At 36.3% G+C, this 14,706-nt stretch overlaps 1 protein-coding gene across 6 annotated transcripts; it reads left to right on the forward strand.

Annotated features, from left to right (window-relative positions):
* The first annotated feature begins 104 nt into the window (after positions 1-104).
* Positions 105-12,393, forward strand: FAIM (Fas apoptotic inhibitory molecule). 6 transcript variants are annotated; one of them, XM_087711493.1, is made up of 6 exons: positions 105-289; positions 1,990-2,044; positions 3,015-3,138; positions 8,028-8,256; positions 9,647-9,696; positions 11,970-12,393. In XM_087711493.1, exons 2-6 carry the CDS (start codon positions 2,004-2,006, stop codon positions 12,117-12,119), a joined length of 594 nt encoding a protein of 197 aa, XP_087567619.1. In that variant the 5' UTR covers positions 105-289; positions 1,990-2,003; the 3' UTR covers positions 12,120-12,393. The 6 variants fall into 6 exon arrangements, with proteins under 6 accessions (XP_087567619.1, XP_013920241.1, XP_013920226.1 ...); XM_014064751.2 differs by lacking the exon at positions 105-289 and adding an exon at positions 316-568; XM_014064766.2 differs by lacking the exon at positions 1,990-2,044 and having other exon boundaries at positions 107-289.
* The last annotated feature ends 2,313 nt before the right edge of the window (positions 12,394-14,706 follow it).

Raw genomic sequence — 14,706 nt, forward strand, 5'->3', positions numbered from 1 at the left:
CCCCACCCCCCGGAAAGCAGCGGGGCGGGGCTCGTCGCGATGAAAAAGGCAGCCCTGATGCCGAGGAGAGCCTTGCAAAGAGGCGGAAAGGAAAAGCCCGAAAAGGCACCAAAAGAAGCGGGAGGAGCTTGGCCCGCCTGGTGGGCAGCCATCGAGACGTTTTCAAAGGCGGCGCCTGGGAGAAACCCGGTGTCTGGCAGAGATGAGGCGGCGCTCCGGCGGGCGGCGGAGGCTGCTCTGGGACGCGTCTTTCAGCCGGACCCCGCGCGTGGGCGCGCCTGTTGCCAGGGTAAGAGATGCGCCGACTGCGCTTTCCAATCCACGCTTTCCCGGCTTTCCTCTCCCGGTCTGCACCGCCATATTGAGACTCGCGAAGGCTCTCCGGGAGGCGCAGCGGTTTGCTGGGAGAAAGGGGCGAAGCCGCTCCCCTCGGCTTGCCTCCGGCCCTTTCTCTTCTTCGGGTTGACAGACGCGCTATCCTCGCCCGAAGCCGGCGGGGCCCACTTCCCACACTCGGACGAGGCCTCGCTTTCGATCGGCGGGCGGGAGGCTCTGTTCCCCGAGGCAGGTAGAGCCAGCCCTTTTAAACTCCGTCGCTCTTATTTCGGACTCCGGGACCGAAGTCGCCTCGCGTTGTTAAAACCGGATTCAGAACGGCCTTAAAATGGGTCTTGGTTAATGGTTGGTGATGTGGGAAGTGGGCCGAATGGTCGTTTCCTTCAAAGATGCATAATTTTGTATTTATATGCATAATTTTTATTTATTTATTTTGTCATGTTTATGTAGTATATATTGGAGGTGGATGACCCTTTGAGCGCTGTAGGCAACAACATTTCATTTTAATGTATGCTGATAGTGTACATTCAAAGTGACAATAGTTAGTCTAAGTCTAAAAAAACGATATGGAAGGGGTTTCCCCCCAATCCAGAAAGGCTTAATCTGAGTATCTGTTGATGCCCCCCCCCTAGAAACAGGAGTACAGGTAATCCTCAATTTACAACAGTTTGTTTAGTGACCATTCAAAGTTACAACAGGCACTGTAAAAAGTGACTTAGGACTGTTTTTCATCACCTTTGCAGCATCCCCATAGTGATGTGATTACAATTCGTACACTAGGCAACTGACTCGTATATATGATGGTTGCACAGTGTCCTTTCACTAATTTGTCAGCATTCTGTATTACCCATTTGTCTTTTTTGTGTAGTTTGATAAGTATCATATCTTCCAAATATTGGATTACTGCCATCCCACCTTTTATTTTTTAGAGGTGCCTATGGAATCCTTCTGCCACTTTAATGAAAAACAGGGAATACATATAATACTGGGCTTAATTGTGGATTTTTTTTATTGCATGCCTGTTTTCTGCTTATTCGTTTGTAATAAAAGTCATGGAGGAAAATATGTGGGTGCTGCTGTAACATCTGCTGTTTTAAATCTTATATCATTTTTTAATGTACTGCTTTGTGTTCCAAAAGTGTCAAGAATGAAAAAGTTAAAGTAGAAACCAGAAGGAAGAAATTGCTGATCGTTAACATTAGCTTTGATATATTGGAGCAAGCAGCTTAGAAATTTATTAGTTTTGTTAAATAACTGAGTGATTATAACATCTTGTTGCATTCCTTAACAAAATCTTTTGAGCTAAGTCAAAAGGCCGTAAATGCTACTGGGACACTTGCAAATATTTGAGGAACAAGTTCAACCTGCTTTTTAGTGAATGATTATAAGTAATAACTACAGTGAACTGCGTGGATAACATTTGTGTATCCAAAATAATTTCAAATCACTGACAGATTGGCAAAATCAAGAAATAAAATTAGAATGCTTTTCTCAGCATTTTCCCCTAGCTCAGGGCAAAAGATTTGAAATAGCAGTGATTTGTCATGAACACAATTATTCTAAACATCTGTAACTTAGTTTTACTTTTTTGCTGCTACTTCTTTCTGCTTTGTTTCTTTTTTTTTCTTTTTTTGCTGCTAATTGGATTAAAAGCCATTTTGTATGCTATGGCAACTTGGATGGAGACTGATAATAATGAAGAAGTAAGGTAAAATGTACCCCATAGGGTAAGAGATATAGAAAGTTATTTTTGAAACAAATCTTAGCCAAATATGAATTTCTCTCTTTCTTTATTTTATATACTGCTATAGTCAACAGAGGTTCCCAATGGTGAATATCAATAAACACACCAAATAAAATTCAATAAATACTGTGCTCATATATGCTGTTCTTAATTTCTCTGCTAGATTTAATACAATTTTCTTATCAAGGTATTTTATGGTGCTTAGAGATTATCTGTTACTGTATTTAATTTGATATTGGAATGATAGGTCTATCAGAAAGATAGGACAAGATTTGGATTTAACTGGCTAGGATTGAACACATTGTTAACTAGTGGTATATTAAGTTAAATAATTATTTTGTAAGTTCTATGTTTGGCAAATTATCAGGTTGCTCAATTAATCAAATAATATATTTTCTTTAGAGTTTAAATGAAATTTGTAAAAATTGGAGTTTTATTTGTTTAAATTTGTTTAAATACTGATATCTGGGAATAAATATTCCAAGGAATCTTTTAGACTTGGAACAATTAAATATGTTCACTTTGTGTCTATAAACTGATTTTGTATCAGTACAGTGAAATGACTGTATGATCGGGATTTAACAAGGTGTTTAAAAATAAAAATTGGGCTGAGTAATTTTTGCTATATATAATGTAATACCTCACTTTTTCTTATTAGGTGTAATAAAAATATAAATATGTATACAGAATATATGCATAAGCCTGAGTGACCAAAACCTATGCATAAGCCTGAGTGACCAAAACCTTTAGTAGAAACTAAGCTCATAATTTAAACAGCTGCATAGTATGTTCTGTAAAGATAATTAAGTTTCCAAAAAGAGAGCCTGGCTAAGTTGGATCCACTTTAGAAGTGTATTTTACTTTTAAATAATGCTGCTTGAAATAGATCAAGTGAACATATTTAAATGTTTTGTTCTTCTATGTCTCATTACAGTTACCTAGACAGAATGGCAGACCTGGTGGCTATCTGGGAAGTAGCCCTGAGTGACGGCGTTCACAAAATTGAATTTGAACATGGGACCACATCAGGAAAGCGTGTTGTGTATGTAGATGGAAAGGTAGGACACTTGCATAAAATGCACTCAGTTCTTTGGAAAACAACAAGTTAACAATTTGTGTATGTAAAATGGTTCGCTGAAATAATACTTTCCAAGAAAGCTTTTCTAATTGGTGTTGAGCAGGGCTGGGCAGTTAATTTTCCCAAGGGGCCACATGAGAAACTGGGACTGTTGTGGAGGACCACTGACATTGCCTCAATGCTGTTGATGCTACGGGCAGGACTGGGACCACCTGTCAGCCAGATGCAGCCTACAGGCTATAAAATGCCCAGGTGTGGTTTGCTTTTCTGACCACGCTTCCAGTTTATTTTCTTAGTTCTTTATTTTTGACAATTCCCCTTAAATCTTTTCCTTTCTATTCTTTTCCCTCCTGTCGATCTCCTGTTGAACCATGGAGTCAATCCTGTTTTCATTACCATAAATAGACTTCAGTGTGTAAGAAAGGTGGTTCTGTAACATCAAAAAGTCCCTCAGTTGTCTTCTCCTGTACCAGATAATTGCTTTTGAGTAGAACAACCTTGTACTCTGAGAAAGTTTTGAGGCAAAAAGTGAGAGCTGTTTCGTGAGACTTTTCATTCCTCCAGATCCTTACTGCCATTATTACAATGAGAAAGAGGTTGGTTGCACCATTATTTAATAGATTCAGGTTCTCTGTGGAACTGGAGGGACTATCTTATTTTGGTAAGACCATAGATTAGCACTGGCAGGAGAAGTCACAAAAGACCCCAAAAGAGGATAAGCAAGAAAGCATTTTAACCCATCAATTTCAGGGATAAGTATGAAGGGTCCTTGATTAGTATGAGGGATAGGCATTTATAGATTTAAGGTTCCCTTAAATAACTATCACTTGAAATACTATCTTTATATACACTGCCTTTTACACATGCTGAAATGAGTCTTTTCAATAGTTTTTAGTTACCCAAATTTTATTTGGAATCAAAATTATAGAAGGAGGTTTAGACTAAGTAAGTATTTCATTCTTTTTGAAATTATATTTTAAGAGAAACAGTATACAAATATATTGAATAAATAATAATGTTGAAGTAAAGTTTTGAACATTTGCTATTAAAGATAAACTGCATTTTTATGAAATATTTTTCTTCTGAACAGATGTTGAGTTCAGTTTCTGGCTATTAAAAGAATATTTATTCACAACTTTAAACTGATAGATTAATTAGTTTTCTTTGCTAATATAGGCAAAAATATACAATAACCAATTTGGGATTTCAATATTTTCTTGAAAACACACATCACTTGAATGCATGGTGCAAGGAACGAATGCCTCATGGTACTAGAATCTTGCTGTTAGTCTTGCTGCAGATGTTATATAGAAATTTATTATTTTAGATATATAGATCTATATTAGGAAATTGAGAAATATTGCAGTCATAATGGATATAAATGAGCAACCGGTTAATTGGAGGGATGGCTTAATTATCAGATTGCTTTTTAGGCATAATTTTTCCATATCTAATTCCTTTCATTCCATTTTTTATCATTCCCCACTGTATTATCTTTTTTTTTCAAGTAGAAGGATAAAGAAAGGGGCATGCTTACAGTATGATGATTCCTTTCTTTCTGGCTTTTGGGAACTGAACTCCAGCTCCTACCAGTGTATTTGAATGATCCGAATAATCCTGGGTATGTTTTCTTTCTCTATGAGAGCAAAAAAGCAGATGACATAGAAGATGGAAGAGGAGACTAGATCTATTTCATCCAAATGAGCAACACAGTGTGCAAATGCTTCTATCCCAAATTGAGGGAATAAATATGTGAATAGAATCTGAATAGGTAGCACATCTTCTTCCAGCTTCCTATCACATTTGTCCAAATAAAAAGGGTCAGCTACATTGTTTCCTTTGGTGAGTGCATATTGTTGTCGCATATACTTTTTAAAATATGATTTGAGGTCTTGCCTATACAACAGCAATAAATGTCATCTCTTCCCCCATATCCAAGCTAAGCTGCATAATACCCAAGATCAAAAACTGTATGTTACTGAGACAGCAATTCATACGAGTGCCTCTACACCTCCGCCACTACATTTATTATATAGCAAATTAAATTACTATCCTTTCATAAACTCAGTTCCCTAGCACAACTACAGGGCGGGGCATAACCTTTTCCTAGGGGGTCACAGCAACACTTGTAATAACAACACAAATAATTCATACACCATTCGAAAGCCCATCAGAAACTGAGTTTATTGACACGATTTAATAGTCAGTATGACCACCATTAGCCCTTCGAACAGCATTCAAACGAGGTGGATAAGAACACAACAAATCTTCAAACAGTTCCGTTCGATTTTCCAGATTTTTCAACACAGTTTCCAAATTCATTCTCAAAGTTTCAACCGAATATCGATTTTGACCTTGCTCCTGAATCATCAGAGCTTCCACTTCATCCTTAATTATGGCCCCAATGTTCTCTGCCGGATTGAGATCTGGCGAATTTCCCGGCCAGACGTCATTGCCCCAAAATTCGACATTGTTTTCCTTTAACAATTGCTGAGTCGCATTTGCACGCATGCAAGGAGCTTTGTCATGAAGAAAGACAGCCTCACCAACCACCAAGACATTGTCTGGATCACTGAGAAATGGAATGACATTCTCCAATAAAATTTTCTCACGGAAATAACTGCCATCCCAGGATTCCCCTTTATCCTTCAAAACCCAATGCAGTTTCTTGGCTGTGAAAATGACGAAAATCCCGATGCAAGTCGGATTGCGAACGATTTGTCGATATCGTTCATGTTTGGCGATGTCGTCGACGTCTTTAGCCCAAATTCGATCGTTCTGGAAATTCGGTTTTCGAATGGCATAAACGAAGAATTCGTCAGATGGCGCCAAATGAAGAAAATCTTCCTCGGTCCATTCAGACAACCAATCGCACAACCAAAGCCGATCTTGAACGTGTGTTTGAGTTTTCAATGGTTTGCAAATGACGTGGAATGGCTTCAAACCTTCTCGTTCTCGATATCGGCCGATTGTCCTTTGATCAACTCGTTTTCCACGAATTTGAAGGATTTCTTGGGCCACTTTTCGGTTTCCTTTTCGTTGTTTGCGACTGCCAGTTGCAATGATGGCTTTGCTTTCTTGGGACAGTTGCAGAGGACGCCCTTCTCCAAATTTTGTGAAACATTCTTGGGCTGTTTTGTTCCAATTATCAGTAACCCAATCCGGATGACGTTTCAATTTGTTTGCAATCCATTTTCGATTGATAAACGTCGCTCCAGCATCGCGAGCCTCTCGAAAGGCAATGCATTTTATTCTGTCAATGATCCTTTGTTCTTCCGAATCGAATTTTCCAGCCATTCTTAAAGCAAATTTAACATTTAATAGCTCATTCAATTCAGTTTTTTATGGGCTTTAAAATGAGGTGTCGCGGAAGTTGTAAACTGCTGTCGATCTTGCTGTGACCCCCTAGGAAAAGGTTATGCCCCGCCCTGTACACTATTGTTCATTTGTAGGATTAGCCCTACAAATATGGAAAAGGTATTTTAGAGCATTTCAGTCTTCAAATATGTAAATATGAGGTGTATGCAGGTATATTTGAAAAAAATGTTTACAGAATGTATATTCTGGTACACACATAATCTATTCTTCAGGACCATTATATTTTAGATATCAGAGAATCATAGACTAGAGATAACGTTACATAGGCCAACTTCCTCCTCATGGCAGAATCCAGTAGAGCATCTCTCATAAAGGCATCCAGTTTCTTTTTAAAAACCTCTAGCAAAGGAGAACTCATAACTTTACAAGGCAACCTACACTATGGCTGACAGTGTCAGGGTTCCAAATAATATCCAAAATTAAATCAGAGTCCAAGGCAAAGTATTGTTCAAAGTTCCAATTTATTAAGAGAGTCATGTTAGCAAATCTGGGAAACCCGAATCTGAGCTTCCTTCCCCCACCCAGTTGAAAGTTCATGATCTTGCCCCACACCCACAAGTCCATCACATGGTCCAATCTTCCACTGCCATGCTGGCAGTTCCACCCATCCAGTTCTGGTCAGGTGCAGAGATGTAGAGACAAAGGATGACCTTGGCTTCTAGAAAGGAATTTTATTTTGACAACAACATATTCTAATCCTTACTATTCCCCCTCCTAATTCCCCACTAATGAAACAGCAGAGTAGAATAGAATATTAGTGTGGCAGGCCAAAGATCCCAAAAAGAACTGGCTGTAGGCCTGACAGACAATTTCTAGAATCTTGGCATTTAGCTTAATCTTATTCTTGTAGTTTTAATTCATACAGTCCTGTTAGGAGATAGTTATTTGTATGACAATCCCTGAGATATTTGAAGTCTGCCATCATGTCTCCCCTCAGTTATTTAAACCTATTTACAGGTCATTTATCTTTCCTGATAGAGTTTACTTTCTGGACTCTGCTTGTGTGGGAAAGTGCTAGGAATTTTAAAAATAACTATACTAATATTAATACTGAGAGAGTATTTTAACACCATCAAACAACTATTCATTCTATATCCTTAGAAGGACTTGTTAGGTAGGTAAAATGCCAAATCCAGTCTAAACATATCACTGACTGCAACAAACCATTATAATTCACCATGTTAGTAAACATCCTCTGAACTTGCTTTTCAGTTTGTTTTTGTTTTTGAAGTGTAAAGTGTCTCAGAAATGGGATACAATCAGCATTTAATTATTAAATAACATTTAATAATTACTTCCTGTGATTTGGATTCTATGTTCTTGTTAAGGAAATATTACCATACAATAGGATGAAAGAATAATAAATCTTTTGATTACATCTGATTTGATCATTTTTTGTAATAATAAGACAAAAAAGTTGACTGGTATTATGGCAATCAAGTTTTCAGAACTGAAGCAAAAATATGTTTGTATGTCTTTTTTCATCCTTAGGAAATAATAAGAAAAGAATGGATGTTTAAATTAGTGGGAAAAGAGACATTTACAGTTGGAGCAGCTAACACAAAGGCTACTATTAATATTGATGCAGTCAGTGGATTTGCATATGAATATACTCTGGAAATAGATGGAAAAAGTCTCAAGAAATATCTGGAGAATCGGTCAAAAACAACAAACACTTGGGTATTAAACCTAGATGGTACAGATTTTAGAGTTGTTTTAGGTATGTTAGTTTTCTGAAGTCTCTTGCATGGTTCATGTACTATTTTAATTATACTTTGGTATTTTCCAATATAAATGCTACAACCTATTTATTTGAAATAAAGACTAAGGGAATCTTTATAGAAAATCAATATGTGTGGTGGCTTAGAGTTGACAATGTTTTCATGGCACATAATCAGATTAATTATATACATTTATCTTGGAGATACTCTGTGATTACTACAAGATCTCTTGGATCCGAAAAGGATTTGTTAAATTAGTGTTAAGTTTTAATAAGTAGTGTGTAATTTACTAGCATCGGTTTACATTGAATTTTAACTCTGTATTGTTGACAATGTGATTATTGTATAACAAAATAGAAAATAGCATTACTATAAATCCAGAAAACATCATGTTAGACATTTACGTGGCTATGGGCATAACTATGAGAATTAAGGATACTGGCTAACAAGCTGGTTTTAAGATAATAGCATTTTGTAAATAAATCTGTGTCTACTGTCAACCTGTATCTACTACCATAATATCTATTAGCATTCTCTAACAATTTGCAAATGGTAGAAGCCTTTCTAATTTCAGAAAGACTACCAGAATCAAAGTCCTTCTGTCAAACTGGCATCAGCTATAGATTTAATAACAATGTACACCCCCAGTTTCAGTAGCCACCCCAATTTTCAAAAGGTCAAACCTTTTAGGAAGTTTTGAGTTTTTCAGAAATACAGTTTTTAAAGTATTTTTTTTAATTGACAAGTTACAAATTGACAAGTTACATTCAAAAGGCATCTTTTACATACGATCTCCCCGTTGAGATCCGGACCCTTCCGGCCTTCCGCAAAGCAACCAAGACCTGGCTGTTCCGGCAGGCCTGGGGCTGTTGAATTATCCAGCCCCATCCTAAGTTATGAATGTTCTTGAATTTTTAATTGTTGTTTTTATTTTTTTATCCCCTCCCCCCTTCGTATTTGTAAGCCGCCCTGAGTCTTCCGAGAGTGGGCAGCATACAAATTTTAATAATAAATAAATAATAATAAATAATAAATGATTGTCCTTTTTCAGATTGAATCTATTTTGTATTAAATTGATAGACATTTAACATTCTTGCAGTTATAGAATAAGCAGGACTTGTGATTGTTACAGTTTAGTGCATTTCTCTTAAGGACACCATTCATTCTATTCTTCCTTCCATTGGATTCTTTTCCATCAGCATTCTGTGGCCGCTTAATATTCTATAGGTTTGCTGTTAACTTTTTATTTTCTGCAAAAGCACTATATTGTAACTATATGAACAGCATTATTAGAGAACTATCATGCATATAATGAGATTTCATCTGGACCAGAATGCAATTAGAAATGCAATAATTTATGTAGCAATTCTTTTGTGATTTTTTTTCCAGAGAAAGATACGATGGATGTCTGGTGTAACGGTAAAAAAGTGGAGACAGCGGTATGTAACATCAAAAACATAATTTAAGTAGATTATTTTAGTTGAAAATAATTAAGTCATAAATTAGAGAAGCTATTTTATAACATCATTCTCTCTCCCCCAAGAAATTGACAATTAAGACAAAATAATTGAGATAGCTTAACAAGCTTAACAAGCAATCATGAGCTATAGAGGGTTAGGAAACCTGTGGCCTTCCAAATGCTGCTGAAAAACTACACTTTGGGCAACTCTGCCAATGGTCCTACTGGCTGTGGATGGTGGAAGTTATAGTTCTGCAGCAGCACCAATATAAAATAAGACATAAACTAACAATCATGATGGTGTTACAGGTTCATTTTTAGATGATAACAGACACAACAGAGAAGGTAAGCGGAGTTGTATATTTTCATGCAGGAGTTAGTGCTGTTCAGCAAATGCAAAAGTGCAACTTTATCTTTACCAGGCTTCTTTCTGTTTCCATATCTCAGCTTTCAGTCTGGGAACAAAATAAGCTATGACTCAAACTGTTGCCCTGTGTCTCCAAATTGATAACTATCTCTTAAGTGATGCTCTGTTCACCTCAGCCACTATGAAATTTCACTTTCATTTCCCTTTCTCTTGCCAGCCCTTTGTCATCCGGTTACTGCTTTCCTTGTAGTGCAGTTTGAACAATGCATCTCTGTTGAATGAGTTGAGTCATTTGGAAGTAACCCTTGGCTCTTCCAAATGGTTGTATCTCTCTTTTTTTTCCACTGCAGTATGGTAAATAAATAAGTCTTTGTTTCACTATTGAAAGCAAGATTGACTTATTCATTAGGCATAATGGGCAAAGGGCTCACAAAAATATTTTAATGTGGTGTTGTTTTTTTTAAATCAGAAAAAAGTGAAGTAGAGGTTACTTATTTTGGTGCCTTTAAAAAAAAAATTTTTTACCACCTTTTAATAGAAACAGGCAAGACACTCACAAAATGTGAACAGCAAATCTTGTTTGTAACTATGTATGACAGACATAACTAACTGACCACCACCTATTATTATTATAGAATAATATATATTATTTATTCCATTTCTTTGTAAACAAACAAACCAGAAAATATTGAAATTCCTATGGAATGTAATTTTTAATATTATTGTTTTTATGGAAGAAGAGGCCTCACCAAAACAAAAATGTATGGGGCTTACAAAAGTCCTCATGTGGCCCTGCCCTGAAAACTCTTTTTTCTTTAACTAGGCTTCTATTCCTCCTTCTCTTCCTCTTAGTCTTTCAAAACTCCAACTCATCTTTACTGACTCACAACAAGGCGCTTTTTCAAGAGGCAACTGGACTTTCTGGTTTTTCTTTGAAGACGTTTTGCTTCTCATCCAAGAAGCTTCTTCAGAGCTGAGCGAAATGTCTTCGAATAAAAAACAGAAAGTCCAGTTGCCTCTTCAAAAAACACCTTTGGGACAACCATGACCTGGATAACTGAGAATCGTCATGACATGTCTCACAAGTTCTTTCCCTAAGTTGAGTTTTCTTCATTCCTTCAGCAGAAAATCAAAATCATACATTAGTATTGAAAAGCTCCCACTACCTTTGCTGCTGCCGGAGCTCCTTTTATCACTTAGTTTAATAGCTGGGAGGTGGAAAAAATACAAAAATCCATGCATGTTCTAGAATGCTTATGCCTCTTACAAAAAGGAAAGAACTTCCCTTTTCCAAAAGCTTGGCATCGACTTCCAGATCAAAACACCTCACAAGTGCAATAGGTGGTTTGCTCTTTCCCAACCTTTTGCACAGCTAAACTCTTACTACAAGACAAATGGAACCTTTCATACAGTACATAAAAAGATAAAATATTTGCATGCTTTCAGTTCCAATGGCATTAGCATCTTTTCTGAAATTCCTGAAGTCACGGAAAAATTAAATGTAGAGCTTGCTGTCCTATTTGTATGCTGTAATGTTTCATTCTTTATTGAAAGTAAAATACTTTGCAATAGCAATAGCAATAGCAGTTAGACTTATATACCGCTTCATAGGGCTTTCAGCCCTCTCTAAGCAGTTTACAGAGTCAGCATATTGCCCCCAACAACAATCCGGGTCCTCATTTTACCCACCTCGGAAGGATGGAAGGCTGAGTCAACCCTGAGCCGGTGAGATTTGAACAGCCGAACTGCAGAACTGCAGTCAGCTGAAGTAGCCTGCAGTGCTGCATTTAACCACTGCGCCACCTCGGCTCTTCTTGATAGCTAGTAAAAGTCTGAAACATTTGTGAATCATTAAATGGCTTTTTTATTTTTATTTTTTTTGCCAGGGTGAATTTGTAGACGATGGGACAGAAACACATTTCAGTATTGGAAAGCACAACTGTTATATCAAAGCTATCAGCAGTGGAAAGAGAAGGGAAGGAATTCTTCACATGCTCATTGTGGATGATGGAGAAATTCCAGTAGTTTTGGAATAGCTTTCAAAGATTAATGCAGATAAAAATATCAGGGATTTTCAGTTACTGCGGTACAATTGACAACTTTAATGTGTACTTGTTCATTGAGTCTCTGATGATTTTTTTTAAGTTAAGAGCATAGAAAATTCACTAGAGGGCCAAATAAATATGTAAAGTTATGTATAATCTATTATTTTGTTATATAGGGACACTGAAGGGGAATCAACTAATGTAGAAATTGTTTACATGGGACATTTTAATAAAATAGTGCAGAATAAAAGAGTTTGTTCATTTACATATCGGAATGTTTTTTAATCTCTTTAAATTAAGCTTAATTTTAAAAAAAACTTGGTGTGTACTGCACTGAAAGACTAAACATATCTTGTTTAGATTTATGATCAGTGAAACTGATACCGGACATCTGCATGCCTATGAAGTCAGCTTTCAGCTCTATATACTAGGATTGATATAAGAACCCCATTATCTTCCCTATGTAATCATTTCATTCTATGGGCCTAAGCAGATCTATCTAATGAGTTTCCAATGGTTTTCTTATATGCAGTTATCAGGAAGGTTTAAAGTGGTTAAAATATGTCTTTGAATAATGTAAGACTGAGTTTGAAATAGAATTATGCACAAATGATGTGCATGTTATGGCCAAAATGTATACACTTTTGTGGAAATATGAGTTAGAAGAAGAACAAGAAATAATGTAAGATAAAATGGGCTAAGATTTTTCATCTCAACATACAAATGGATTAATGGGAAAATAGATGGTTGAAAGGACTACATTATACAGTATTTACAGAGGTGGGCTGCTGCCTGGTCGGACCGGTTTGCCCATACTGGTAATTATGACCATTGGCTGGGCCCATCCACCTGCCCCGGTGCTATCCCATCCTATATATCTCACACTCTGGCTTGCTCACCCCACCCACACAGCCCAGCTGATTTCCACACCTCACCCGCTCTACTCACTGCTACTTACGGCTGTCCAAGAAGGTGTGCTGGAAGCCGCGCACATGAAATTGCCATGTTTGAAGCCACGCGCAAGCACATTTTTGGTTCTGCACTAGGTGAACCAGTTGTTAAATATTGTGAAGCCCACCTCTGAGAATTTACATTATATTTTAGCCTTAAAGAGAATTCTCATGAAATGCTGTATCATTGGCATTTCTCACCAGAAAAATTGTGTAGAATGTAATTGAAGTTATTTCAAATATTTATCAGAAATGTGAACAACATAAAGGGATAGTTTATTATATATGGTGGATATGTAAAAACAAATTTTTGGATACAAATAAATATATTAATTCAGAAGATAACTATGAATGTATAATTGAAACCAGAAACTTATCTTTTGGGATTAATGGACAAAGAAACAAGGGAAAAAGCCATGGAACTTTGTTTTTATATATGATTATTACAGAGAAATTATATGTTCAAAAGTTGAAACATTCAGTGCTACCCACAACAGAGAAATGGTTGGTAAAGATGATGGAACCTGCAGAGATGGTTAATTTCCTTCCTTGATTAGAGAAAGGGCAGTATCTAGATATGGCTGACTGAAAAACCCTTATACCAGTATACTTTTTGCATGAAACAGAAAAGAAAATGCACTTAAGATTTGGGAACCTTTGATAATTAGGAAAAAAATAGATAATAGAAAAAAAGTGAGCTTTTTGTAATTACAGAGTAAACAATAACTTCGCAATCATTTATATTTACTGCAAAGGAAATTGGAAACCTTTTTGCTTTTGTTTTCTTTATGCACTTTTGTCTTTTTTTCTTTGTTTTTTTATCCTGATGAGTTTTTTTTTAGTTTTTAATATTCCCCTTAAAGCTTTTTGTAATGTTTATTTTTAATAAAAGAATGTAAACAAAACTATAATAATGACTGTACCAGAAACTATATTATTATCATTAATATAGAAATCTAAAGGAAAAAGAGAATGTTTATGTTTAGTGTTACGGAATGGTCTATATGTATATCTCTAAATATTGATGTAAACAAATACATCAATTATGTAGGCTTGTGGAGCTCTAACTCTTTGTTGGATTGTGAGTAGCATTTAAAACTAACTCTTGATATTTGTTTGGACCTTCACAGACTCTTAAAAGAAAAACAATACTGGTTTAAGAATACTAAGCTAAATAGCATTTTTTAAAAACTTTATAGCATTGCAGATGGAAGTTGTTCTTATAGTCTATTTCAAATTTCAAATCTTGTTTCTGAATGTTCAATATTTTATTGAGCAATCGAACTCCACATATGCTGATAGTAATATATTAGTTCTTAAGTATTTATATTTTATATGCTGTGGTACCTCAGTTCTCATTGTTAATTGGTTCCGGGTGGCATGATAAGCACCAAAAATGATGAGTACCAAACAATTTTTCCCATAAGGAACAATAATAGTGAGTCACAAGGCAGCTGACATTGACAAGTTCTAGGTTATACTAAACAAACGATGACTACTGGGACAAGTTTTTCACCTCAAAATGTGTTGTGTACCAAATTCAATGAGTTTCAAAGAGTTGAATACCAAAGTAACACTGTATAAAATATAAATATAAAAAACACAGTTGAGTCCTTTTTATTCCTAAC

This window comes from Thamnophis sirtalis, unplaced genomic scaffold, assembly GCF_051295495.1.
Source record: "Thamnophis sirtalis isolate CommonGarterSnake01/CBP01778 unplaced genomic scaffold, rThaSir2_p1.2 scaffold_1, whole genome shotgun sequence".
Lineage (NCBI taxonomy): Eukaryota > Metazoa > Chordata > Lepidosauria > Squamata > Natricidae > Thamnophis > Thamnophis sirtalis.

What these genes read in the sequence shown, in the direction of transcription:
- FAIM (XM_087711493.1), top strand. Translation starts at nt 2,004, where the DNA reads ATGGCAACTTGGATGGAGACTGATAATAATGAAGAAGTAAG. An exon ending in TTGTGTATGTAGATGGAAAG is followed by an intron (nt 3,139 to 8,027) that starts GTAGGACACTTG and finishes TTTCATCCTTAG; the next exon opens with GAAATAATAAGAAAAGAATG. An exon ending in GTAAAAAAGTGGAGACAGCG is followed by an intron (nt 9,697 to 11,969) that starts GTATGTAACATC and finishes TTTTTTTGCCAG; the next exon opens with GGTGAATTTGTAGACGATGG.